This window comes from Molothrus ater, chromosome 3 (genome assembly GCF_012460135.2).
Source record: "Molothrus ater isolate BHLD 08-10-18 breed brown headed cowbird chromosome 3, BPBGC_Mater_1.1, whole genome shotgun sequence".
Classification (NCBI taxonomy): Eukaryota; Metazoa; Chordata; class Aves; order Passeriformes; family Icteridae; genus Molothrus; species Molothrus ater.
Genome location: NC_050480.2, coordinates 29,491,830 through 29,518,207, shown reverse-complemented (window position 1 = coordinate 29,518,207; position 26,378 = coordinate 29,491,830). Strand labels below are relative to the sequence as shown.

Here is a 26,378-nt window from a genome sequence, read left to right as displayed (position 1 = left end):
CTCCTAAAGAGCTGCTAAATATTACTGAAAATCCTTTTCACTTCTTTGAATAGTCCTTCAACATAAGATTTCGTTTTCTTTTGAAATGGTTAATGAGAGTCAAACTAGTGCCATTACTGAGAAGACATTAGTGTCTCCTCAGCTGGGACATTCTATAGTACCCAACATGCAGGCCAAGTAGTTGCCTCACTGGATTTGGAAAACTTGCAGAAGAATCTGTTAAAACAGAAGTACTCTAAATCTGAAGATAAATAACATGTCTTTCAGAGTGAATTACATGTTCTGATACAATTTAAAACAAATTAGAGCATTTTTAAAAGTTGAGAGTTGTTTTTATTTAAACTAAAACTTTATTTTCTGTCTAAGTATAGATAATATTTTCTATCTATACATATACACCTATATGTATACATATATGTATATAAATATTTTTCATGTTCTTCAAGATAAACCACAAGAGGGAGTATGGGGCTTGAGTTTTTATCAGTAGGTAGTTCTTGCAGGTTAATTACTCCAAGTTGCTTCAAAACCAGAGAGATTGGGTTTTGTTCTGCTTTACTTTCCTTTCCCCCCACCCCACCTCAAACTGAGAATGAAATCAAGCATCAAAGCAGCATTCCATAGTATTGCTCTTAGACATTGTGGTAGTGGTTCACAGTCTGATGGTCAAAACATGCAAATGAATATAGAGAAATAATTTAAACACATTGCAATGCACTCACTCTTTTCAAGAAAAATTGCACGTAAAATATGCACAAATCTTCTTTGGTAATCATAACAATTGCTCTTCCAAGTATGATTGCCTCCTACCGTTAGCCTTATTTTTGTGTGGTGGTATAAGACATTTCTCATTTATTCACAAAATTCAGCTTCCCCATTCAAAACATAAACCCCAAAGCATAAGTCTGGCCTTGCATATCAAACTTTTGACAATGTCAGATTGTATTCTGTCTGCATCTGCATCACACACTAAAGCCCAGAGCAATTCTGATTGCAGTATACTCTTATTAACTTTTGCCCTTTCCTGCATCAACTCAGCTCCCACCAATGCAGGAGAGCCTTGCACACTGAATGCTTTCATTTATTAAATTCTTGTTACTAACAAATATTGACTTTAAGCTTCCTTTGATTAGTTAATACTCTCTCATTAATTTGTGTACTAAAAATAATAATAAAAAATCCCCTTAATATATTTTGGAAAATGAATGACCATTTAAAAAGTTAAGCTTCCTATTATTATATCTTTCTCTAGGGCTTAGAATTGAAGAAATATAAAATAATCTTAAAAAAATCTATGAACATTTAAGAATTGATCATAGTGATGCAAACAAACAGCATATGAAGATACACAAGTCCTATGCCAATATACATGAGCAGGATATAGTGATAATATGTCATTGTGAGGATACTATATGGCCACAATTAAATTTAGGATCAAGTTAAAAGAGAAAAGCAACAAGTATGCATCTTGTATTCTGCTCAGAAGAACAGAATAAATTAATGGATACAAATAGGTAATGTTTCTTATAACGGCAAAGGACTTTAGTTTTTAGGAAAGAATTGTCAGGATAATCATCTTATGTATCATCCCAAAAAGATAATCTTTCAAAAGATCATGAATACCACATGAATACCTGAACACCAGAACAGAGGACAAAGTCAATGCTTATTCAAGAGGCAAGGTCACAAAGTTATTCAGCTACCACCACCACAACAGCACACAGATTTGATTTTCTACCTGTCCTGGGCTGACTATATGTTGCTTTTATCCCCAGTCATATGTTCTGCTTATGCTGAATAATAAGTTCTGCAACTTTAAGACTTGTTTCAAGAGTGAAGTGGGGAGTGAAGAAGTGTGGAGTTTTGTTTTCAGAAAACTGCACTCACTCCTCCACATTCCTCCTCCTGGACCGTTTTTTCTGCAGATGGATAGACAACAAGACAGAGCTCTCCTTGGCTTTTATTACTTTTAGCTAGCTGAGGCAAAGAAGTTCCCTGAACTTTTTTTTTTCCTTTTCTTTGGACCTGTTTAAACCTGCTCTGGACCGAACACCCAGAAGAGCACTGGCAGCTCTCACCTGTGGGCCACCAGGCCAGGCCTGGGCCACGGCCTTTCCAGCACTGGACGGACTGATAAGAGACTGAATGAGTTGAGCTACAGCCCATGGAGGGGACTTCCTGAGTTTCTCATCTCTTTTGGAGCAGCAAGAGGTTTTATTGCTTAATATTCTTTAGGTTTTATTGTTCAATAAACAGTTTTTTCCACTTTTCTCCAAGGAGGTATTTTTCCCAAACCAGTTGGGGGGAGAGGGTGATTGAATCTGCTTTCTAGAGGAACCCCTTCAGGGGTTCTCTCCCAAATTTGCCCTGAACCAGGACACCATCCAACTAGAGATTTAGAGCATAATCTCCCTTATGAGACATGGCAGAACTGTGAGATGAGTAAGGGCTCAGGCAGACTGCTTGCTTGACACATCATATTGTGATAGGGAATCCTTCCCACTGTCTCCAATGAATTCTGTTTTGAGACAACAAAAACACAGTTTGGCTGTTCTGGATGTTATGGACATGACTGGAGACTTAGATATTTAGGGGTTAATGATTCATGTAACAGTGAACCTGAGCAGGCACAGCCTGCGAGGTGCTGCGCATGCAGTGGGGCATTCAGGCCCAAGTTGTGCTGCACAGATCCCTTGGCTACCAAATAAATTCACTGAGTTCTCAGGAGAACACCTTCTAAGAATGAAGCTGTTTTCTTGTAAGAAAATCATACAAAGGCTCAAAAGAGCAAAAGGGAGACCTTCTCTGCATGGCCGGGATCTGTACTGCTCTTGTGCAGTGTGCCATGGGGAAATCATTCAGGCTCTGTCCAACGCTGCATGGATGCAGGGCACCCAGCATGTGATGGGATTTGCAAGATTTGCCTCCTATCTTCCTCCTCTTATTCTGTCTTACCAAAGCAGTTACCCAATCAAGCCATTTGTTGCTAAACCTTTCTCACTGACATCTGGAAAAAGCTGGGCACTCTCTCACCCCACCCCACCATGTAGAACAAGGAATCAAAACTGAACCAATGAGATCAGTGATTCATGTAAGAACAAAACATACAAAATCTGTTAGAATTTGTAGGCAACTTAAATAATGTCACTCACAAAAAAAATTTGTTAAATAAATTTCGACATTTGCTCAAATGTTTGTAGAAAAGTTACCTTAAAAAAGCTTCACTGAACTTTATACTCTTTTTCAGGAAACAAATCAACATAAAACATGGATGTGAATAACCAATATATCTTGTATGCTGAAGTTATTGGATGCATTTTAAGTGTAACTTGTTTGAACTGTAATTTTAAAAAAAATCAGTATTCAAAGAAATTATTCAAAACAGTTTTTAGCTGTCTCCTTATTAAAGTCTAGCCTCACAAAACTTTGTATTCTCTTAACCTTTGCTATTCAGTAGTAACACAATGAGCACTCTTAATTTTGAAAGAATTTATTTCATATAAAAAAGTGAACTAGTAATATTATTAGCCTTAGAAGTATTAAAATAGTGATAATTCTCAGAACACTGGAAATATATTCTTGTAGGTTTATGGTTGGTGGTCAGTTTCCAAATTACAGAATTGGTACAGCCATTAAAAGGGGCTGACATTAACACTGTTGAGACTAGAGGAGAAAATTAGGTTTATTTGCATCAAAAAATCAGACTGAATAAAATATGTTTCCTATATGTTTAAGATTATTCCTTTAGCCTTATTTTATTTTTATCCTTCTTTGTTAAGGAAGGCAGGAGTTATTTTAGTAGTTGCTTTAGCTTTCCATGTCAGCACTTTGATTACTCTTAAAGCCCTTGGAGGGCAGTAGAGAAACAGAAGAGTACAAACTCATTAGAGGTAATTCACCAATGTGCAGTAACAGGTTTTGTTTCAAAGGGAAATTATTTCACACTGACCCCATGGAACATAACAGTTCTGCATGCTACTAACATATATTGATATAGACATCATTGCTGATGTTTGAAGTTAATTGGCTCTGAGCTTAAAGTGTGGTTTCCTTAAAGTAAGACTGCATCATACTAAAAATTAAACACTTCCCTCTCAAAGAGGACTTTAAAGAATCTTCACACAAAAATGGGGAATCCCTTTTGATGACTTGAAATTTAGATTCTATTTTCCCCTGGCCACATCACTGTGGAGTAATGGTTGTCTGAGCTCCCTAACAAGTACCTCCTCAATTACTGCAGCTTAGATTATTATTCTAAGGCAAAACAGCACTAATTGTAGTTAGCCCTCATATGCCATCAGAGAGGTAAAGCAGTAACTTACTGCTTACCTATGAATTAATCTAGTCATTCTTGACTAATGGTTCTATAACTTCAGTTTTTACATTTGTGCTATACATGATGTCAAAAAATTCCTTACTTCTGGATAAATAAGAACACATTAGGAAGAACTTTTCTGATAGGTCATAATTAAAGTGAAATTCAGTAACATTTGGTCACATATACACTAGAACCAAGAACCTGTTGGAGAGAAAAGGCTCATTCATAAATGCACAGCAAACTAAGATCTTTAGAAAAGTATTCCTAATTTGAACACTCCTGCAAAACATAAGGCGGCAGTAAGTATTTAAATAGTCTTCTACCAGCTTTGTTTTACAGCAATTATTTCATACCTTTATGTGTTGAAAACAATCAATGTCCTTGTAGAAACATGGAATTCTCTACAGCTACAAACAGAATTAGACTGTCAATATTAAATTCAATTTCTTCATAGTTCTGTGCAGGAATCTGTATATGCATACATATATACGTGTGGCCCATATATGGCCCATATTCATGCATTTCTCAGGAATTTATTTACAGAAAAATAGTGGTTGTTTTTGTGAGACCCTCCTCCTTCCTCATCTGGCAGACTCAGATGAAATGAATAAGCAGTGCTAAGATGAAAATCTCATAGTCTACGGAACACACAAAGTATGGGTATACACAAAACCTTGACTTCAGGAGCTGAGATTCCAAGTCTAATCATGTAATGTTTAGATATAATGGACAATTTAAAAAATGTGTAGTATTCCTTTTGCCTTAAGCATCAAATACAGTTTCAATGTCTCATTTTTCAAGTACTATCAACAAGTCTGTCATGTATCCACAAGCCTTTCACAACTTCTATCACCTGAATGCAATCTGTGCTTAGTCCTCACATTGAACATGGTAACATACAGATAAGAAGAGTTTGCTGGTCAGAAGAGTTTGCTGGTCAGAAGTACATATTTCAATTTCTCATTGAAATTACATCCCCTTCTTTTGCAAGAATATGGATAGCAATACTATTCCAGAACAATCTGCACATCACATGAAGTTAACTAATGATTTTGCTTATTCTTCTAAAATGACACATTTCTTCAATACTCTTCCTGTCCATCTTAAATACTTAGGAAAGTATCAACACTGACTGCTAATATTTGCCCAAGAACATAGGGTTTGAAGCTGTAAAAAGCCTTTGGCTTTTTATGGTGCTCAAAGCTTAGATGATCCACTGTGGGGTTGAACAGAAAATTATATATAATATGACACCTTTAATGTACAAAAACCAAATTCTTTTTAATATTCTCATTAAATACAGGCTTTCAAGCAAACGTAAAGTTATTATTTTGTATTTTGTTTACTGTCACTGAAATATTAAGAGGTTTTAAGCACATAAAATTCTCCAGAAATATATACTAGATGATGAACACCTGATATATTTTAAAATATGATTATTTACTCATAAGTAACCTCTACTTTATCTTTTAAGTAACTGAAATATAGTTAATCATGCAACCACCTATTCCTGCAACTTTTGCTCCCTTTTTAGATCAGAATGATACTAGAAATCTTTAATTTTTGAATTCCCAGACTACAATATTAAAAAATAAACAAAACATATTTTATTAATTAAATACTTTTACACATAATAAATGTGACTTATGTAGGTATATTTTTAGTTTACAGAACATATTTTCTTGATAAACGATGTAGTGGAAATAATGCCCATGTACAGTTAAAACATTAAAGCACTCAGTAATATTACTCTGTAGAGAAAAATTTATTATCTTACTACAACTCATCCTGCAGTAGTATACACTATGCAAGTTTACAGGTAATTATGACTATCCCAGCATGCTTTATTCCTAATTTACAATCAAATTATCCATCAACTTTTATGTTTTAAAATAACCTTACACACAACACAAAACTATTCTTTAGTTTAAGTGAATCACTATACATAAACTTAATTGGAGGATTCTAAAAATCACAATTATTAGGAAATATTCAGTACCTAGTTTTAAAATATGACATTTTCCAGAGCATGCGACCCCAAATATCTGTTTCAAAATTGCAGTTATATTATTAAAATTCTTATAAAATGTTAAATTGAATGAGTTCAGATAAAATATTTCAAATTACCTAACAAATGAAATTATTAATCTAATAAACTTGAATAACTTGATAGCATTAAATCTAATAAGTAAAAATACTATTTACTATTCTGTGTCCATGCAAAAATGGACACAGCACTAAATTATACTATGCAAACTAGCCTCTGACTAAAATTTTGGTCTGAATGCCACAGGAAGCAGATAAATTAGATTAGAATCCTAAACTTCATCATGAAAGACACTGTAATGACACACACCCTTCATAGCACTGATGTGTCATAAAGCAATAAGTTCTACTTCCATTTTTCAGGTAAAGAAACTGAAACAATTAGACCAATTCACAGCCCAGTCCCACACTTTGCATTTGTCTGCTGCTTTCCTAATCTCTAGACTAGCTTCTTTAATAAAGAGCAATCTTGAAAACTATTTTGTACATACATATCCTAGATACCCCATACTGCATGAAAAAACAAAGCTCCATTTAAACACAAAATATTGTACTGCAAGATTTTTTTTAATAAATAGAAAAAGATAAATTTTATTTATTTTTAATAAATAAAATTTAATAACATGTGAATAACATAATTAGTTATTTCAAAATAAAATTCTATTGATTTTTATTGTCCCACTGAAAAATTTCAGCATGTTTCCTGATCTTGTATCAGCAGTGATTTTATTGCTATTTACCAATGTCTGTTACTATCATGTTGAATGATAAAATCCATGGCACCCAGCATCATTTCAGGGTACTTGTGAATCCAGTAAACAACTCACTTATTCACACCTATTTAGTGTTTGCTCAGCTATTTAAAAATAACACAGACTATAAACTATTACTTCAGACTTGGAGACTAGGACTTGGATTTCCTATAAACTGGAAATCTTGAACATCACCAGCTGGAGCATTCATGATCTACAAACCTTTGTTTACTACCTTGCTCCAATCACTAGGCGCTAGTGTCTGATCAATGACTACTATTGTAACAACCATCTTTTCTGAAGGAAATATACGATTCTTTGGAGCTACTTGTGGCCTATTTTCTAGCTGTAACTTACCTTATTTCACAATTGCATATTCTAGAAAAATACTTATCCTTGAAGTAAAAGGTCCAAATAGAAGCAGAGAGATTCTCATTACTGCTGTAAGGAAATACCACCTGTTCCATGTCTCTGCCCCACGCAGTCATACATGCCATACAAAGAGACAGGCGGCCATGAGAAAAACAAGTGCACCTTCTTGTCAGTGGCAGCAAGAGATCACTTCTGCATAATAGCAGTGAACACTTTTAATCCTTTCACCTTTGGTTACTCCCTACCCTCCATACATGCAAAATAACAAAACATTTCGGCACTATTGACAGAATTGTGAAAACAAAGTGTTCTGATTAAATTAACACTGAGATCAGTAGCACAACTTCAAAAAGTCCTTAAACAAGGTAATAGGGTATACGAAAATTATTCCTCTTGGTTTTAATGATTTTCTGTATTTATTACTTACGGCAAATCTTCCATTTTGGAGGTCTCATGTCTTGGGTCCAGCAGATCATAGCCACATTCATTGTAGATTTCTAAGTAGGAAACATGAGTTGTGTACACTTTACTGCTATCCTGGATAAGACAAAAAATAGTGTTATAAACAGAAGTCAGAGGTAGATTAGAAAACAAATTTATTTCTGTGGCTTCTAGGTCACTTTCTCACTTTGTCTCTTTTCATGGGTATGGTGCACATGTTCAATTTCTGATACTTTCATGTTTTGTGTTACCATATATATAAGGACTCAAGAAGAAGAAAGGGGAAAAAAAAAATAAACCCAGAAAAGCTCCCAACCAAAATAGAGACACAGCACTCACTAAAACAAAAATCCCCCACAAAAACCACTATTACCATGAGTTTAGTCTGGGATTTTTAATTGATTCTGTATACTTTAAAAAGTCTGTATATATTTAAACATGCGAGCTGCTTACAGAACTATGCAACATGGCATTTTTCACTTCTGCACTAAAAAAAGAATTTTTTAAAAAGGTAAATGCTCATATTGTGGATAGAAAGACTGTGCTTAAAGAAAAAAACAAAGCAAAAGTAAAAACAGCAACAAAAATAAGATTTACTTAATTTAGAAACATCAGTGACATACTGGTTTTCATTCTCTTCATCATAACATTAGAGCACTGCATACGATATGATGTCAGCTGTTCTCTGCAATCACAATTCTTTTGGTAAATTATGTTGCCAAAATGTAATTTAACACAACTGAGTTTTGCCGACAATTTTCCCCTGCCCCAAAGCCAAATCCAAACAACATAAACCTCAAAATAGTGGACTATGATTTCCAAAATTAAAGAAATAAAAGAAAATAAAAAAATCAGTCACTTTTTTTTCAGCAGAACAAACCACTGTGAAAGCACTGATATCACAGTTGAAATGTAATAATTCAATCCACTGCAGGTTTTTTGCAAAATACTTTGAGATGTAACTTGTCACTTTCATTTAATAATTATTTCCCATGTTTTTTTAATTGGTTATGACAGTTCACTGGGGACATAATTTAAAAGATATACTACAGATGGATGGAAAAAATGTAGTAAGGAACAGTTCAAACAGGATGCCATGGAAATAGGAGAATTTCTAAATTAAAAGGAGATGTTATTAAAAACAAAGGTCTTGATGTGCTTCTCATTTAGTTCTCCAATTTTGTTTCTTTGGTTTCAAATTGTGCTGTCTTTGTCCAAGTAAGAGCTTAACAAGTCTTGTATTTCATGTCCCTGATTTCACTTTCTCCTGTTTCATCCTACTTAGGGTTAGAAGGCAAATCATTCTTGTCCACTATTTGAGCACCTTCCAAACCATAGTTGTAGGTATAAAGAAATGCAACCGGGGAAAGATATGAAAAGAAAGGCAAGAGGAAAGATAAAACACCAAGAAGAGGCCCTTTAAAATGCACTAAGAAAAAAGATTATATGAAACAATGATCTGGAAGCAGGAAAATTGAAATAGCCCCATAAGTGTAACTAAGTATAACTTTTGTCCAAACCCAGAGTCTGAAATGGGAAACATTCGCATTTCTGTGTTGAGAATCTGACAAACATACTAGTTAATTCTCATCAAGCTATTTTTCTTTACTACATTATATTAGAAAAGAATGTTGGTGTGTTAACACTGTTGTTGGCAATTACACCATAAACCTGTTCACTTTCCACAACAAAAGTAATCCATGGAGGTTGTGTGAGTGCAGCAGAAAGTCTAAGACAACATGATCATGTGGGTTTTTTTCATTTCCATTCCCACAACGGCAAGTTTTTGTGCACTTGCCACATGCTGTGTACATTTACCTGCCAAAGCCATACTTCCAAAGAGCCAAAGTAATTACTCACTTTTGTTAACCCTTACTGAGACAGGGCACATTAGTGTGACTGAGCCATATACCCTTCTGCAAACAGATTGGTATTCTGTAGTACACAACTGAAAGAGTATAAACGTACAGTGGAATAATTTATGTTAATGGCAAATAATATTTAAATTGGCTTAATTAAATAGCTTTGCTAAAATGTGAAGATTAATGAGTCATAGGCCTGGTGGAATAAATGAAGAGACAAAACATAAATTACACCAGACTCCTCTCTTCACTTTCTCCTATAATTATAAAAGTACTGGAATAATTGACTGTGTTGACTCATGTAAGTATTTCAGACACTAAAAGAAAATTAAATTTCTCACAAACATAATAAACATAAAAAAAAAAATCAGTGTGCTTACTCTGGCACATCCTTTCACTTATTGACTCATTTCATCACATAAAAAGTCAAAAATGAAATGCAATGCATGTAATACAAAACCAGAGTGGAGTTGATATAAGTGTTAGACAAGGAGAAAAACTTGTGTGATCTGAAGGTATGCTGCACCAACTAAAAATAGCCTGGGTTTTACAATGACAAAAGCCCCCCACAATGATGCCCATAATTGTCAGACTATTGCAATAAACCAGATAGCCAAAACAACTACAAATATATTCTTGCACACAGGAAGTACCGTGTCAAGTTCAATATTTTATTAAGCATTAGTTTTAGGACTTTCACTAATACTTTTATAAAAACAAGCATTAGCAATAGTTAAATATTTGAAACCAAACATTAGAAATTATCAGAAAATAATGTTCCATACCTTTTGCAATTGATCAAAAATATAAGATAAAGTCCTGGGAATGATGCCTCGATCACTGTAACGTTCTGCTCCTCCCGTGATGGTAAAAGTTTTGCCACTGCCTGTCTGACCATACGCAAAGATAGTACCATTGTATCCAGCCAAAACACTATACAATTATATAAAGGAAGATAATTAACATTTAAGGCAGAACATATTGTCCATGATCAACTTTGTATAGAACCAAAATACAATTAACAGTAATGCTAAATTGCATAGCAACTAGCTTTGGTAATACAAGAGTACACTTTAATATATATACCCTAGATTCTATAGAATTTAAACTATCTAGAATGGAAGGATTTCTTGATGCCTTGACTTAATCCATTATTAGCTGATCATACTTATTACTATTTACACTACCTTTTCATACTTTTTAGTATGGCAGATGATTTTCTGCAAGGATATTTAATCTCTTTAAAGACTGTAGATGTCTAGAATTGTGCTAGTCATATAGTAGGAGAATCAAGAAATATTTCATATAGAACCTCATTAAATGCAAAAAGAGAAAACTACATTATAGTTAGAAACTCATGTAATGATACTGTTATACCAGGGTCCAGCTTTTATTCTGAGACTATGACTATACTGAATGACCAGACTATGCTTTGAAAAGGGTATGCAGGAGAACATGTGCTTAAATCAGTGTAATAAAATCTTCCTTTACTAAGAAAACGCACAAACACACATTGGTAATAGCAAACTTTTCTGTTATAAATATGACTGTACAAGAATCTTCAATAGAACAGACAAAATAGCTGTTAATGACATAGCATGAAATGGCATTCAGATTCATCTTTTTCACACCTCTTATTTCTGTTTGCAGAAGTGCCTAATGAAAGTCCAGTTCAAATATCTTTCTTTAATTCACCACACTGCCACCATTGACTTCCACCTTATTTCCACTAAACAGTAGATAAGCTTAATCATCTTAAATTTTGGATTGGATTTACTATGCTTAAGGACCTACCCATTTTGTTCAACAAACCGAAAAGTAAAAATTATTCTTGTGCAATTTGTTTAAAGAAGTGATAAATAAACTACAATTTTAATAAATAAAAAGAGGGAAAACAACCCTTGTGTAAGAGGAAAAGAAACATGTATATAGATAGCTGCTGGTCTGGCGCCACAAGAGATGCAATGATTCTCCAACTTATTAAAGTTTATTTAAAGGCTTGGGTAGTTGCCAAATTGCTTATTTTAATCCATTACAGTAGGATGTCAAAGACAAAACCAGAAACATGTTGAAAGGAGCTACAGCGAACATCTGCTCCCAAAATGCACAAAGATGGAATATATATAGATATTAGATTCCAGATGTTACAAATCAAAACAGCTACTATGATAAAACACCTCATTCATCTATCTTAGGAATTTCTAGTGCCCACTGTCACAATATCTGAATGCTGACGACAGTAATGAGTTGTCAGAAGGTAGGGGGTATCAACAGAAGTTCAGACATGGCAGATTCAAACCTAGCAAGAGGAAATGATTCCTCAAGTAAATTGTAGTTAAGCTGTGCAACTCTTTGCCATGCCATGTTTTGGACATTAAAATGTCACACAGGCTTCAGCAGAAATTGGACTAAATCACCAAAACATTCACCAAACACAAAATTTTTCTTCAGGGCTACTAATCACAGAGAAATTACAAAGTCACTAAACTACAAATAACTAAAGACTAAGAGGATACATGTAGGAGGCAGCTCTACATGCTTACTTTGTTTTGTTCCTCTGAGCATTGTCTGCTAGTCCCTGTCAGAGACAACATAGTGCGCTAGATGGAACCTTGCTCTGATGCTCTATAGTTGCACTTCAGCTCCTACAGATGAGCTCTTTGGCTCTTCAGAGCTGGCAACTGGGGTTGTTAAATTTTCTTACTCCTCTTCTTTAAAGGTGTGTCTTGCAATGTGTTAAAAACTAATAAACGTGTGGCTGCAAACTATTAACTCAACATGTTTGTATTCTGATTTCTAACCAGTACGGAAAAAGCTGTTGATTAGAATCACCTCACATGTAAACACAGGATAAAATGTCACATACCATATGCTGTCAAAACAGCTGCAAAAGTCAGTGAGTTTTCTTTTTGCTATTTGATTCATATATATTCTTATATTTTCTGCAGTGCATCAGCACAGCTCTGAAAAGCTTTCTGGAAAACCCTGACCGCCCATAAAATGTGAACATATCCATGTCAATAATGCATTCTTCTAAACCAATGTAATTATAGGTTACCTTAATATTGCATTGCATAGATGATTTTGATTCCACAGTTATGTTCTTTAAATTCTCAGCCAGAAGTCAACCTTATTTTCTAAATTTATGTGTGAGTAACTAGATGTGTGTGTATAATTATATACAAATAACTGCATCCTGTCCATATTTACAACAGGCATTTCTTTCATTCAGAGTGTATTACAACTACCACCAAGTCAATTAAGGACAGCCTGCTTGAGGTGCTAAGGAAGCCTGTAAGGAAAGAATACAAGCAATAATTCCAGTGAAACTGCTGGCAAAGGCTTTTAAGAGCAACATTCAACTCCATGAGGACAGGATGGAGAGCAAATTCCTTTCTTAGTCTGAGAAGCAAAATACTTTGATAAATAAGAGACAAGGGACTAGGTGTTCAGGCAAGACTGACAAAGGTCCTTTGGCCCAGAAGCAAGCTGTACAGATCTTGCCTCCTGAAAAAAGCAGAGGGGAAGATGCAGTGAAAATGAACAGCCTCTACTGCATCGGCTTGTGGAGAGAACATTAAATTTATGAACTACACAAAAGTTAAAAGTTTGTGCATACACATATACTTATGAAAAAAGATATTTCAAAACTGAAGAGATATAACTACCACTCTAAGTATAATAGCATGAATATTAGTCAGTATCAATTTCGAAGGCCCGTATGTGATAACATGGATTAAGTAAAAAATCCAGTTTTGATGTGTCTTATTCACACTTTAAGTAACTTCATTTGGAATCAATGGCCATACAGGATGTTTTAGCAATGAGCCTTGTGGACAACATAGGAAATAGTTGTTGGAGACACACTTGGCTCTTTTTCACTTCTAAGTACTTCAAGGAAAAAAACTCCAACCAAAACTCCATCAATCTATTTTTAGGTCATTTTCCCAAAGAGTTTAACACTGAAAAGGTAACTATATTTAGATGGACCAATACCAAATCAATACATCAATACCTACTTACTAAATACTCAGGAAGTTGAAGATTTGTATCTAGTATTTTTGACCCAAGATGCACAACTCTCTCAGGAAAATAAAAAGCTCAAAAACTTTCATAAACTGTTAGCCACCCATAAAATGCTGTTTAAGAAAACAACATCAAACTGTACTGCATAATTACCCTTGGCAAACTGATGGGTCCCTCACACGCTAGAGAGGGATATACACATGGTCTCTTTCATCCTGAAATATAACTGCAGCAGGTACGAAAAAAGTTGGCAACATCCATCATGACAAGAAAAGAACAGAGCATATCTTCTAAACAGCATCCACCAAAGGGATCCTCAAAGATGCTCACTTGCAAATTAAGGCTGTCCCCAACAGTGGAAGTGATTCTTTACTAGGAAAGGTTGGTAGAGAATCAGCAGCTTTTTTCTGCCTTTTCAGTAAAACCTACTTTGCAAGATGTCAGTTCCCACAAACAAAGTCTGCATTTTTACTCTTTGAGTATCTGAACAAAAGTCCCAAATTTTTGTTAAATTCAGGATTTGAAACTACACAGGTTCACATGTATAGTGATGGTAGTCATGTGAGGACTTAAAAATATGCATAAATAAATATCATACACTAAAAGTGTATTTTCAGTCATGCACCCTTGGTGTTTTCACAATACCTAGATTTTTTTTTCCCCTCTCTGAAGGATAAATTTCAGCATGGTTAAGAAGACATTTTGTTGAATAAGTAGTCTCTGTACTGCTTCAAACAAAACATATTAAAGACCCATAATCCAAGGAGAAGCTTTGCAGAAAAGATCCTTCATGCATTTATACAATATTGTAGAACACCCTGTTCAGAAGTTCATGGACAACTTCCAGACAGATTAGCCAAAACACTGTTGGAGAAATCTGTCTCCAGCATATTTTACCAAAGTTGTGATTGCCAGAGCTACTGGAGGGTCTTACTTTTTTATCAATACCAAGAGAGACCTAAAAGCACCTACTACAGAGAAAAAAACCCTTTAAAATACAACGCTCAAAATCTTCCCTAAAATTGTATGTTTGTTTCATTCTATTACGGAATTGAGAGGGATCATCTTCATTATTCACTAAAACATGCAGGCATATATTTGTAACACTTTGTGACAGTCTTACTCTATACAAGAAAAGAATAATATATATTAAAGTCAGTTTCTAACAAGTCCTTGATTTTACTTTGCTTGTACTGCTTATAACCACATATTCCATGTTTCTATCTGGAAAACATGGACAAATGAAATATGTCAAGGAAAACTTAATTTGCCACATGCATGAGCAGTAAGTCTGATTTGTTCAAGTTCATACCTGTGGACAATAAGATGCATTGAATGGGGACAAATCTCATTGACCTGAATTTCTGCATATAAGGAAATCTCAAAGAAACCTGGCAAAGACTTCAAGTTCTGTTAAGCTAAGATTTCCACAAAAACCATGACATTTCAGGGAAAACATGGACATGCAACAGGTCTGAAAAAAGTTGCATTTCAATCTTATTTAATATACTGAGCTGTCTTCATGGCTTATTAATGTGTGGAAGATCTGTTTCATGACTGTCAAGAAAGGCCCCAAAAAGTCAGTTGCCAATTCAAAGAGGGCAGAACAAAACAAATAGAATATCAATATTTTAGATTTAACTCATGATACCAGAATATCAGTATTTCCAGATTTTGTAGCATAAATTATAATTACATCAACGCTTGGTAAATATACATTTTAAAATTGAATATTTTTGTGTTTCAGTGAAAATACATGTGGTCAAGTCTTATGAAGCTTCACATGTTAAAAAACTGAAAGTAAGAAAAAATGTTTGATATGTTATAAATGTACATCTATGTAACCACATCTACATAAGTTTTCTGCATCTTGAGGTGAGCGGGATGATAAATGTTAGTCTTGTCTTTTTGATCACTGTAAGAAAAATTGATTTAAAGCAAAATATTGAAGAAACATCATGATTGTTTGACAAGTATTATGAACTCAAGAAGTATTTATGCAATAAGAAAGTCTCCTTAGAAAAGTTAATATCATTGAACAACACAAAACTCTGCAAAAAGATTTTGTATGGTGGAAAACAGAATAAGAGAGCGCATGGGAAAAGAGCAAATAAGAGCATCAATTGCAGGCAAGCAACTCCCAAAGTATGAATAATTATTGTTTATTACATGCCTAAATCTTCTTTATTCTTTTATTCTGCATTATAATTTATCATCAAATTATATGTTCTCTTCAAGATGATTATAATTCAGAAAAGGATTAGATCTGTTCTTACATTTTACCCAAAGAATTGAATGCTTCTTTTCTGATCAAGCACTGAAAACTTAGTGTAGGTTTCTAGCAACACAAAAGCTTGTGCTTCACCTTACAGAGCTAAACAGCAACAACTTGAAACAAAAAGAAAGCATTGAATATATTCTCTATGTTGCCTAGGATTTAAATGACACCTTCTCCAAGCAAAAGGTGCTTTGTGCACACAGCCGACTAAGGAGGTTGATTTCATACCACTGCTAATAAACCCAATCATATATTATGGCAGCAACATGATGGGTTAAATTAAAAATGTTCAAGTTTTACCTCCAGCTATGACACAGACTACTAAAAAATATCCCCCAACAGCAGTGTTTGAGACAGGAATTTCAGTACTCCTAGTATTTTTTCTAACCAGAATACTAAGGGATACTTTCCCTCAACTGGGAAAGAATTCTCTACCTGGAAAGTATTAAGATCATGATCCACAGCTTATTCAATTCAATGACCACCTTTCTGGTATGTTGCTGAGTTTTAGGGGAAAAATTTGATGCAGCAAATTTTTACTGTTGTAAATGCTTGAGCATACTATAGGATTTGAACTGATCTGTATACATTAAAAGCACATCAAATATCTTAGAAACTCCCAACATACATTCTACAAGTATTTTTTTCCCAATGAACATGGAATACTCTTAATTTTAGTACATCTCTTGTTTTGAAAAAGAGACATAGAAAAACAGAAGACTGAAGCAAATATTCCTTATATATTCCACTTTCAGTAAAATGTTAATACCACTTAATAACCTAAGTGCTGCTACACAAAAGCTTATGTAATGATGATTGCTCAAGAAAATCAGTTTTGGCTTTGTGAAAAATTAATTATGATATGTGGTCTCTTCTGCACTTTGGACTTTGAGAAACTATCCATTATCAAGCATAGGACAATTTTTTACATTAATGTAAATGAGAGCAATACCATGTGTTTTTTTTTTTCCCCTCAAGTTTCTCACTCACTTATCAAGTAACTTGCATGTTCTAACTTACTTGCAATTAATGGTGATTTCACAACATGCACAGCGAGATCAGAACTTCCAATTTGAAAATTTAGTTCAGACTCCTATGTAAATGAATGCTGTTACAGAACTATCAACTGACACTTCCAGTCACTCCACTGCCTTGTCTCATTCCTGAAAGCTGTCTAATTCCTAAATATAGTGTGATACAGAAGTATAACTCATGGAAGCAATTCCACTTAAATTGATAGATATGTTATGTTTACAACATCCTAACATTCCTCAAGTGAGAAATTCCTCAAGTGAGAGCTAGACAATTTATAGGTAGTTACTACAGTCTAAAAATATCATTCAGTACTTTGTCCTTGAGTATTTGAGACAATATAAATAGTGGTAAAAGCCCAGTGACAGTAGACGGAGGTTGAAAGCAGACTGAGGTTGTTCTATTGTGGTTGGGTTTTCTGACTACATTTTGTTTTAATTTCCAGTGAAGATCATTTGTTCTATTTAAAGCTTACGGACACAGAACTTTTCATTTGTTTCTGTGCTCATTGTTAATGAGACTTTAGGGAGGCTTTTGCCTAAGTATAACCAGGAACTCTGCTTCCTCTGCTGCTGCACTGTTTTTGCTGAATCAAACAGAACAGTTACCTTCAAAATTAGCAAAAAAAAAAAAAAAAAAAAAAGAGAAAATAAACTCTGGTCCTTGAGTTCTGTCCCCACTTTTGGGCTCCCCAGCAGATGAAAAATGAACTTAAGAAACTGGAATGAGCCTGGCAGAACCAATTGAATTCAGCATGTCATGCACAAGAAGCCAAGTGAACTGTTTCCTATCAAACTAGCAAAGAGAAAGCCTTATATGTACCTAATTACCACCTTCTGCCATTGATCATTAGGGATGGACTCAAACTCCTCCCAGAGGTTTACACTGGTAGAAAACAAAGCTGAGGTCACAAGTGGCAAGAGAAGAAACTCCAAGTGGGTATAAGGAAAATATTCTTCACAGTGAGAGTAGTTAAGCCTTGGAACAGGTTCTCAGATGAATTGTGGGATTCCAATCTTTGGACATTTTTGCATCTCTATTGGACGAGAGCCCAAGAAATGTAACCTAGAAGCCAGACTTGCTTTCCTCAGAAGATTGTTCCAGATGACCTACAGAGATCCCTTCTTACTTAATTATTCTAATAGGTTAAGAAAGTTTTGTACAAAAGTTTTATAATATGAATAAATAAAACAATGAAAAATGCTTATTAAGTAAGACTAAATTCTGTATGTGTTTTTAAGTAGGTAAGAGAAAATCCTGAGAACAACTTGGATCTTAAAAGCTTATTTATTTTCTTAGTTTATTTTGGCTTCACATTATCATTTTTACCCGAGTTCTGCCATCTTCATTTTAAATGTGTAGTAGCATAAAAGCATGTGGTCAAAACAAATATTCAATACTACAAAACATTAGACTAATGAAAAAAGCAGAAGTCACCAGTATCTCTGATATTTGGATACTGTTGGCCCTCTCTATCTCAGTTCCTGCAGATCTGAACTTTTTTTTTAATCAGTGTCCCTCATTTTCCTTCCTTCTATCTCATGAAACCTCAATTCATCGATATTAAAAAATAAATTAACCAAATCCTGGCAAAACCAGCCCCCCTCCACCCCTTCTCACCCTTCCAAATTATACTGAAGATAAAAGGAAGGAAGAACTTAATTTCAAGGATCTGGAAAATAAGTTTTCAGGAGAATTTGTCTTCACAGAGACTCAGCTTTCCGGTATCTTCTAACACTTGGAGGTCCAACTAAAGTTTCTTTTAATTAAAATAAACAAAGTATCTCAGTATAACTTCTTGTTTCTTTATGTCTTTGCCAGATTTGTGGAACAAATCCAAATTGGTAATGCTTCATCTTTAAAAAAGAAAACTGATTTGAATGCAACAGTTTTGAGGAATTAGTGCAGGCAAGTTTCCTTAAAAATTTCAGAAGTTTTCCTACTGGGGAAAAAAAAAAGCAATATATTTTCTTGTTTTGACAAGATCTCTAAATATATTTAGAATTTCACCATAAACACTATAACATAAGTAACACAAAGATATTCTGAATCAAAGCTGTCAAACTAACTTAAATTAAGCAACCTTCTTGAACAACTCTAAATTGCACAATTTATGTCAAAACAAACAAGCAACTAACAGTCATTTGAGAAGAAATATCAATGACACTTCTCACTTTTTATTGCCTCATAATTGTACTCACTTTGAGAAAGAACAGCAAGCATTGCTAATTTCTCAATTAGGGGAAAGTTTAGGCTATATTTCTTTCAAGATGACATCTGAAACAATGTGTCCTTTTGCTCTATATAGATTCTACAGGTCTTTGTGAGGGAGATCACTACTTTCAACATTGTGTGGCAAGTATATCCAGGTATAAAATAAATAGCTCTTAATAAAAATGTTTTTACTACATTTTCTGTAAGACTACACAGCAGAAAGAAGCCCCACAAAACCAGTTGAGAGTCAACTGAAGTAGTTTATATATTACAAACACTAATTCTTAGGATAAATATAACCCATAAGAAACCAGAACCTGCAGAATTGGGAGCATCATCCCCAAGGCCATCAGATTTTTCAAAAGATCATAGGTGATGACATTAGGTTTATGAACAGCTAAGCTAATTCTTATTTGCATGAGAACTGAAAATATTTTCAAATGTTATTATTTAAAAAACCAAGAAATCTAATACCAAAACATTGAGTTTTCAGTTCATTTTAGAACTGAAAAATCAATGAATTCAAAACAGTTAGCATTTTCTACTTAATTTCTGGTTGCATACATAAACATAATACTAATATTTGAAATTTTGAGAGTAGCCTTGTTTAGTTGTGAGGCTAAAGCAATGCTTAGCCATAGCAAACTTTTAAAGTAGAGTGTTATTTATTTTTTTCTGGTTTTGATACAGTAACAGAATTAGTGGTGCTTCTTAAACTCTGCACAAAAACATTATCAAGAATATATATTTAAAATTAGAAGGAAAAGAAACAATGTAAGATGACTCCAGGACAAAAAAAAAACTAATAAAGTTCAAGCAAGTCATCTGTTTATAATGGTTTGCAGAGGCTGGCACTTTTGACTGAAGAAGCAAATTAAACTAACTAATGTCTGGTGCCTCTGAAACCACAGGCAAGATGACAATGTAACTGGACTTAGAGAAAGAAGTAGTGGCCCAACATCAAAGAAAACCTACTTAAAAAGAAAAAGAGAAAAGAAAGTTGCATCCAATTTCCATCCATCCAAGAACAAAACAGAAAAATTTTAGAATCCTGAGCATTGCCTTTCTGGTTTTAGTTTAAACAATGCCCAAGATTTTTTTTCCCCTAAGCATTCAAGTCTCTAACTGAATTTTCTCAGGACTGTAAGAATGCATGACAAAGAACCTCAAAATGTTACTGAACTATTTCATTGATATTTTCCTGCTACTTTCTTTTCACTGGCAACACAAACACACAATCCGTTCCCTTAGTAAAGTGACTCCAACAACAGAAACGTGTACTTGCAACAGCTTTTTCACGCAAGAGAATATTGACTGTGAAAGAAACAAATAATGAAGGACATTTTACTTGAAAAACTGCGGTCTCCAAGAGAAACAGAGCAATTCTTATTCTTCCCATGATGGAAAAGAAAATGCTATCATTAACCACAGAGCGAGACAAATTTCAGGCCCAGTTCAGGACTCCATTAGCCAAGGAACTTCATGACTCTGAATTTATTTTGAAATTTATATTTTTGTCTACAAAGAGGTAAAAAATTAAGGGAGTGGATAAGAAACATGAACATACTTCAGTTATTGTCTACCCTATTATAAAAGCATGAGTAAAATTATCAGTAACAGGCATAGTTTAGAATACAAGCTTAACCTCATTATAATGCTCAGAGGCAATTTTGATTTCATTAAGAATGGTTTTATAAGTCAATTTCAGCATTAAAGACAAAGACTTGGAGATATTTAGAGATAGTTGTCTGCCTAAACACCATTGATTTTAATGGCACTAAAGTACTTTCCGGTACTTAAAAACATCTAAACCCTGAAACTAAAACATACATAATGGAGAAAATTAATATATAAAACAAGTCTTTTATCAGCTAACACTGAAATAAAGGAGAACACCCCTTCCTGATTATTAGGGCACTGCACAGGTGAACTCATTAACTGGAAAACATATCCATATTCTAGCAAAACACTCCAAAGAGAAGAAAGTAGCCAGTTTCTTACTAGTTAGTTATCCTCAACAAGAGCTCAGCATATCAAAATTAAGTCCATAGTACAATAACTATGGGACTTTGAATGCTTCTCTTTCCAAACACACTCAAATTTGATAAAGATTTTTTTCTGCAGTCAACATTAAACCCAGAAATACTTAAAATTAAGTGTATGAGTTACTGTGAAGCTATAATGTCAGATAAGCAAAGAAATATCTTTTGGATGAGAAAATAAGCATTATTTTTAGTCTAGTTAGCTTATTCTAATGAAATTTCAAATTCACTGGCTTTTCATTTTCACTGTCAATTACCTTCCTGCTTTGTGGGACTTCAGAGACGAAAACAGGAAGAGTGGGGAGAAAGACAAAATTATAAAGAGATGGATATATTTTTCTTCCTTGTAACAACTTAAGAAAGGCTGAGTGTCCAGCTGAAGTTTGTTTTCCTACAGTGCTAAACACAGGACTGTGCAATACATTGAGGAATAACTTGCAGAATTGTGGCTTAAACCATCAGGTGGGTCAGACAATGAATGAGAAAGAAATTGGCACTTGAAGTAATAGTTCCCGACCCACTACCAGTCTGGATTTTAAACAGCAAGTTTGAGAAACAAGCAAACACTATACAGAAATTCTGCTTCTTCCTGCATGGGATTTTGTCCCACACCAGTACAAACTTCAGGAACAGACAGTAAACTGAGCAAAGAGAATATCATAAAATCCATTTTCCATTGAAAAATCCATCTGTTTCAGAGTGGCATTCAATCCACTCAATGAATGCAGAGGTCTTCATCAGTCTTAAATATTTGCCTCTGCAAACTGTCAGATATGAGAATTGTTTTATTATGAAAATGGAGGAGGAAAAAAAACCAGTGCCAAAAGCAGTGCCTTACACGTCAAAACAGAAGTAATGACAAGACTTAGGAATATCTCCACAAACATTAGAGTCCTTAGCTTAATGAAAATTATATGGGGGGAATAAAATTTTCATTAGATTTACCTCTACATTAAACTATATAGAAAATACTATTCCAAGGCAATGAAGTCAGTTTATATTACAGACAAAAAAAAAATTTGGCATGGATTTCTATTGCTATACAACAAAAGAGGCAACAGTAACATTGCTATTTGAAGAGTCAAAAAGGAACATTAGTATGCATAACATTCTCAGGGGATTGTATATCTCCTGGATTCAGACATGTCAGTATTTAGTAAACTAGAACATCAATTCACTTTTACAACAACAAGACAAAGACTTGACCGCTCTCCTTCAAGTAACACAACAAAAGCAGGAATAGCTTTTCCCTGGTTACAAGCAGGATCAACAACATACCATTCTGCTACTGGTTTGGCAATGCTGTCAAAAATCACATCTTGTTTTGCCTCTTGATCAAAAATTTTCTGAAATCTGAAAATATTAAGCAAATAATAATTGCTTAGAATGTTAAAACAGTACTTGATTCATACATTTTTGTTTGTGTTTGTAATAGTCAATGTTTACATCATTAGGCTTACATAACTTAGTACAATGTTTTCCCTGTAGTCTTAACCACAGCTTGCTGTTGTGCTATTGTACATAAATAGGCTGTACACAGAGCTGCTTTGACGAGATCTGTACAATAAAATCCTCTGATAAAATGATGTGGCTTAGAAAAAAAATAAACCGTATTTTAAAACCATCAAGAGAATTAGTGTTTGTAACTGGCACCACACTGAATTCTGGATAAATAGATTACACTATAACCAAATACAGCATCCCACCAGTACAGCCAGGCTCACATTTTTTTAAGCCATTTCCTTCATTCTGCTGCACAATTACTATAGGTCACAATGAGATTTTTAATTAGGTATGTTTTGTCACTTTCTATATAAAATATCTGCAGTTATTTTACAGAATCAGAATTGTTGAGGTTGGAAGGGACCACTTGTTCCAGTCCTGTTGCCTCTACATCATTTCTGTTCATGTGGATGGACTGTTCTTGAGCTTGAAGAAGGTGATCCTTGAAAATCAGCCAGTTTTCCTGGTCATCTCTCCAGGAACGTGTCTCAAAATTCTTTCAAGCGGATCCACAAACAAGACAAACTCTGCATTTATGATGTCCAGGGTTGTGATCCTGCTTTTTGCCTTACTCCCTTCTCTCAGTATCCTGAATTTCATTATCTCACAGCCACTGCAGTCAAAGCTACCTCCAGGCTTAATATCCCTCAACAGCTTGTCCATGTTTGCAAATATCCTGATTGTCTTAACTGTATGTTAGGAAGTTGTCATCCACATGTTCCAGCAGCCCCCCATAGTGCTGGTGCCCTGCTGTGTTGCCCCCCCTTATCTGGAACTCTATTCTTGCACAGAACATCCCAGGGTGTGTAGGAAGGCCTTAAGGACACTGAGTGTCTAGAAAAGCACCGTGCTAACCCATGCAGTGGGTGCAGTATCACAGACAAATGCAACACACAAAAGCACAAAACATGAAAGCATTTATTCTATCCTGCTAATCAGTCAAGTAACTCAATTATCCTTGCATTGTCTTAAGAACAGTAAGGCATAAGGTTTCTCAAAATGCATCTCAGAGTTTTTAATGAATTATAAAGTCAGACAAAAATATCTGCATTCATTAGGTCAGGCTTGGGGCATTTAGAGACCAAGGTAGTGTTGCATATGAATCTATTTGGACAGGGCAGGTCCTCTTTTCCAAGCAGGTTATCTTAGCTGATGTAAAACTACATTAGTCTGAGCTGCAGGTTTTTTTTATGTGGAGCTCTCTTTTTTAACAGCATAGAGAAACAAATTGCTTGTTGTTTACTATAAAAAAATTAAGCATAACTGAATTGGAAAAAGACAGCCTTGACCTCATCATGAGAGATGATATATCTAGCTTTATTCATCACCAAAATTTTAAAGTGTTGCCTCACTTTTCTGTTGGTTTAATAATAATATTTGATATTGTTGTACTGATTTTAGGTTCCTAAAAAATATTTACACTCTCAAACCAAGAATTCATTTCTGTCAACAGTTTCTGGTTTTTTTTACTTTGCTTTGGCTATGTCTGAAACAGAGTTTCCTAACAACGTTTTGCATCAAGACTTTAGCCAGTCTAGGACAACTCATTAGATCGCAAGGTAACATACAGTCCTGATTCAGTCTTCATACACAAATTCAAAACAAAGTGCAAAAATAGAAGAATTGGTAAATGAATCTTTGAGATGAGATTTAGAAATACAAAATGACTTGCAATGGACAGACAAGAGTATGACAATTTTATCCAATGCTATCAGACCCATTGTGGTGAAGAGCCTGTCCTGAAGTATTCCTCTTGTTACAGGAGTTATATAAAAATAAACCCATCTATACCATAATTTAATTTTAGACTTTTCCTGAGTCTATAGATCTGTATCACTACACATAACACTGTCAGTCACTAAAGGCAGAAGGTAAAATGATGAGGCTTCTACTCACTTGAACTTGTAGCTTTCTCGTTTATTATTAATGAACCCATCTGCTAAGTCACGTGGCACAGTAATCTCCAGACTGGGCAGAGGTTCCTCATTATCAACGGAATAACTCTAATAAAGGATGGACACAAATTCACAGAATAACGTCATCAACAGAACAACGTTACCCTTGGATACAACACTCAAGCTTAGCACCTGTAATTGTCTGGAGAAAAACTTGCTACAAATTGCACTGAATACGTGAGCAGATCTCCCTTAACTACTACACAACAAAACCAGCACATAACAGCATTATCATGTCACCATGTAAACACTACAATAACACTTGAAACCAAAGTGCAGCCTCTTTGACATAATTTGCGTACTAAACCACTTTGATGTCTGTAATGTTATAAAAAAACCGAAGCACGCCCCCCAGTGTAAAACTCTCCAAAAAAATCTGAAAGACTACATTAGGAAAGGCTACGACAAGACGAAGGCTGCAACGAGAAGAGCTCGTTTAAAACAAGAAGGCAATTAAGAGACCTAAATGCACGGTTCCTGAGGAACACTTTATTATCCCTTGGGAGGGCAGCTGCACACTAGGAGCAACACGTTCCTCTCCCTTGCTCAGAGCGCTGCTGAACTGCACAAACCCAGTGACGCGTGTCAAGCGCTTTCCTGCGGATCCTTTCTGTAACAGTGGCTGAGAAAGTTCCTCAGCCACTCCCCCAACAGTTACAGCCTAAACTCCTCTACTTAGTGATTTTATGAACTTCTTAAGGCTTCGGACAGCAGGAGATTCTCGCCGCACACCCACCCGCGTACCAGCCTCTCCGCCCCCGCCAGCCGCCCGAGCCTCTTGGAAGGGGATGAGCTCCGCTCCTCTGCCCGCACCTGAGCGAGGGTCCCCGGCCAGCCCTTGGCTCTCCCTGGCATCCCCAGCGCACCCCCGGGGCACAGCTCCCATCCTACCCCCGCCTGCTGCCGCCTGCCCAGCGGCTTCACCCGCGCGTACACCCGGATCGTCTCCTTCACCATCGCCGCCACCGCCGGGCCCCGGCAACGGTAACCGGGCACGGCCCGCGGGCACGCGCCGCCCCCACACGGCCCCAGGCAGCGCGGAGCGGCCCTCACACGGCACCAGGCCCGCACACGGCACCAGGGAGCGGCTCCCTGTCCTCACACGGCACCAGGGAGCGCGGAGCGGCCCTCACACGGCACCAGGCAGCGCGGAGCGGCCCTCACACGGCACCAGGCCCGCACACGGCACCAGGGAGCGGCTCCCGGTCCTCACACGGCTCCAGGGAGCGCGGAGCGGCCCTCACACGGCTCCCTGGCTCGCACGCACTGCCCGGCCCTAAGGTGCATTCCCTGCCCGATCTCTTGATGAGGCAGGGGATTCCCCACCTGATCTCTTGTTCTGCAGCTGTTTGTCCGCAGTGACCTCCCGGCTCAGCCGCGCACCTGTGTCAGTCTCAAGAGAAGGTCTTCTGCCGTTATGCAGCTGAAACACCATGGAGAGAAATACCAAGTTTACAGGCACTGAGGACATCAACTCCTTAACTCTAATATAAAAATGGTTGTGAAAAAAAACAAAACAATTTCTAGTGGGAAAAGA

General features: G+C 35.7%; 1 protein-coding gene across 2 annotated transcripts in view; it reads right to left on the bottom strand.

Annotated features, from left to right (window-relative positions):
- Positions 1-25,825, bottom strand: part of KIF6 (kinesin family member 6) — a 155,500-nt gene extending 129,675 nt beyond the window's left edge. For both annotated transcript variants that reach the window (XM_036381431.1, XM_036381430.1), the window contains exons 1-5: positions 25,733-25,825; positions 24,783-24,889; positions 22,662-22,736; positions 10,577-10,724; positions 7,916-8,025 (exon numbers count right to left, since the gene is read on the bottom strand). In XM_036381431.1, the coding sequence (XP_036237324.1) occupies positions 7,916-8,025; positions 10,577-10,724; positions 22,662-22,736; positions 24,783-24,889; positions 25,733-25,798 (506 nt within the window). In that variant the 5' untranslated portion in view covers positions 25,799-25,825. The remainder of the gene's footprint in view (positions 1-7,915; positions 8,026-10,576; positions 10,725-22,661; positions 22,737-24,782; positions 24,890-25,732) is intronic.
- Positions 25,826-26,378: the final 553 nt, after the last annotated feature.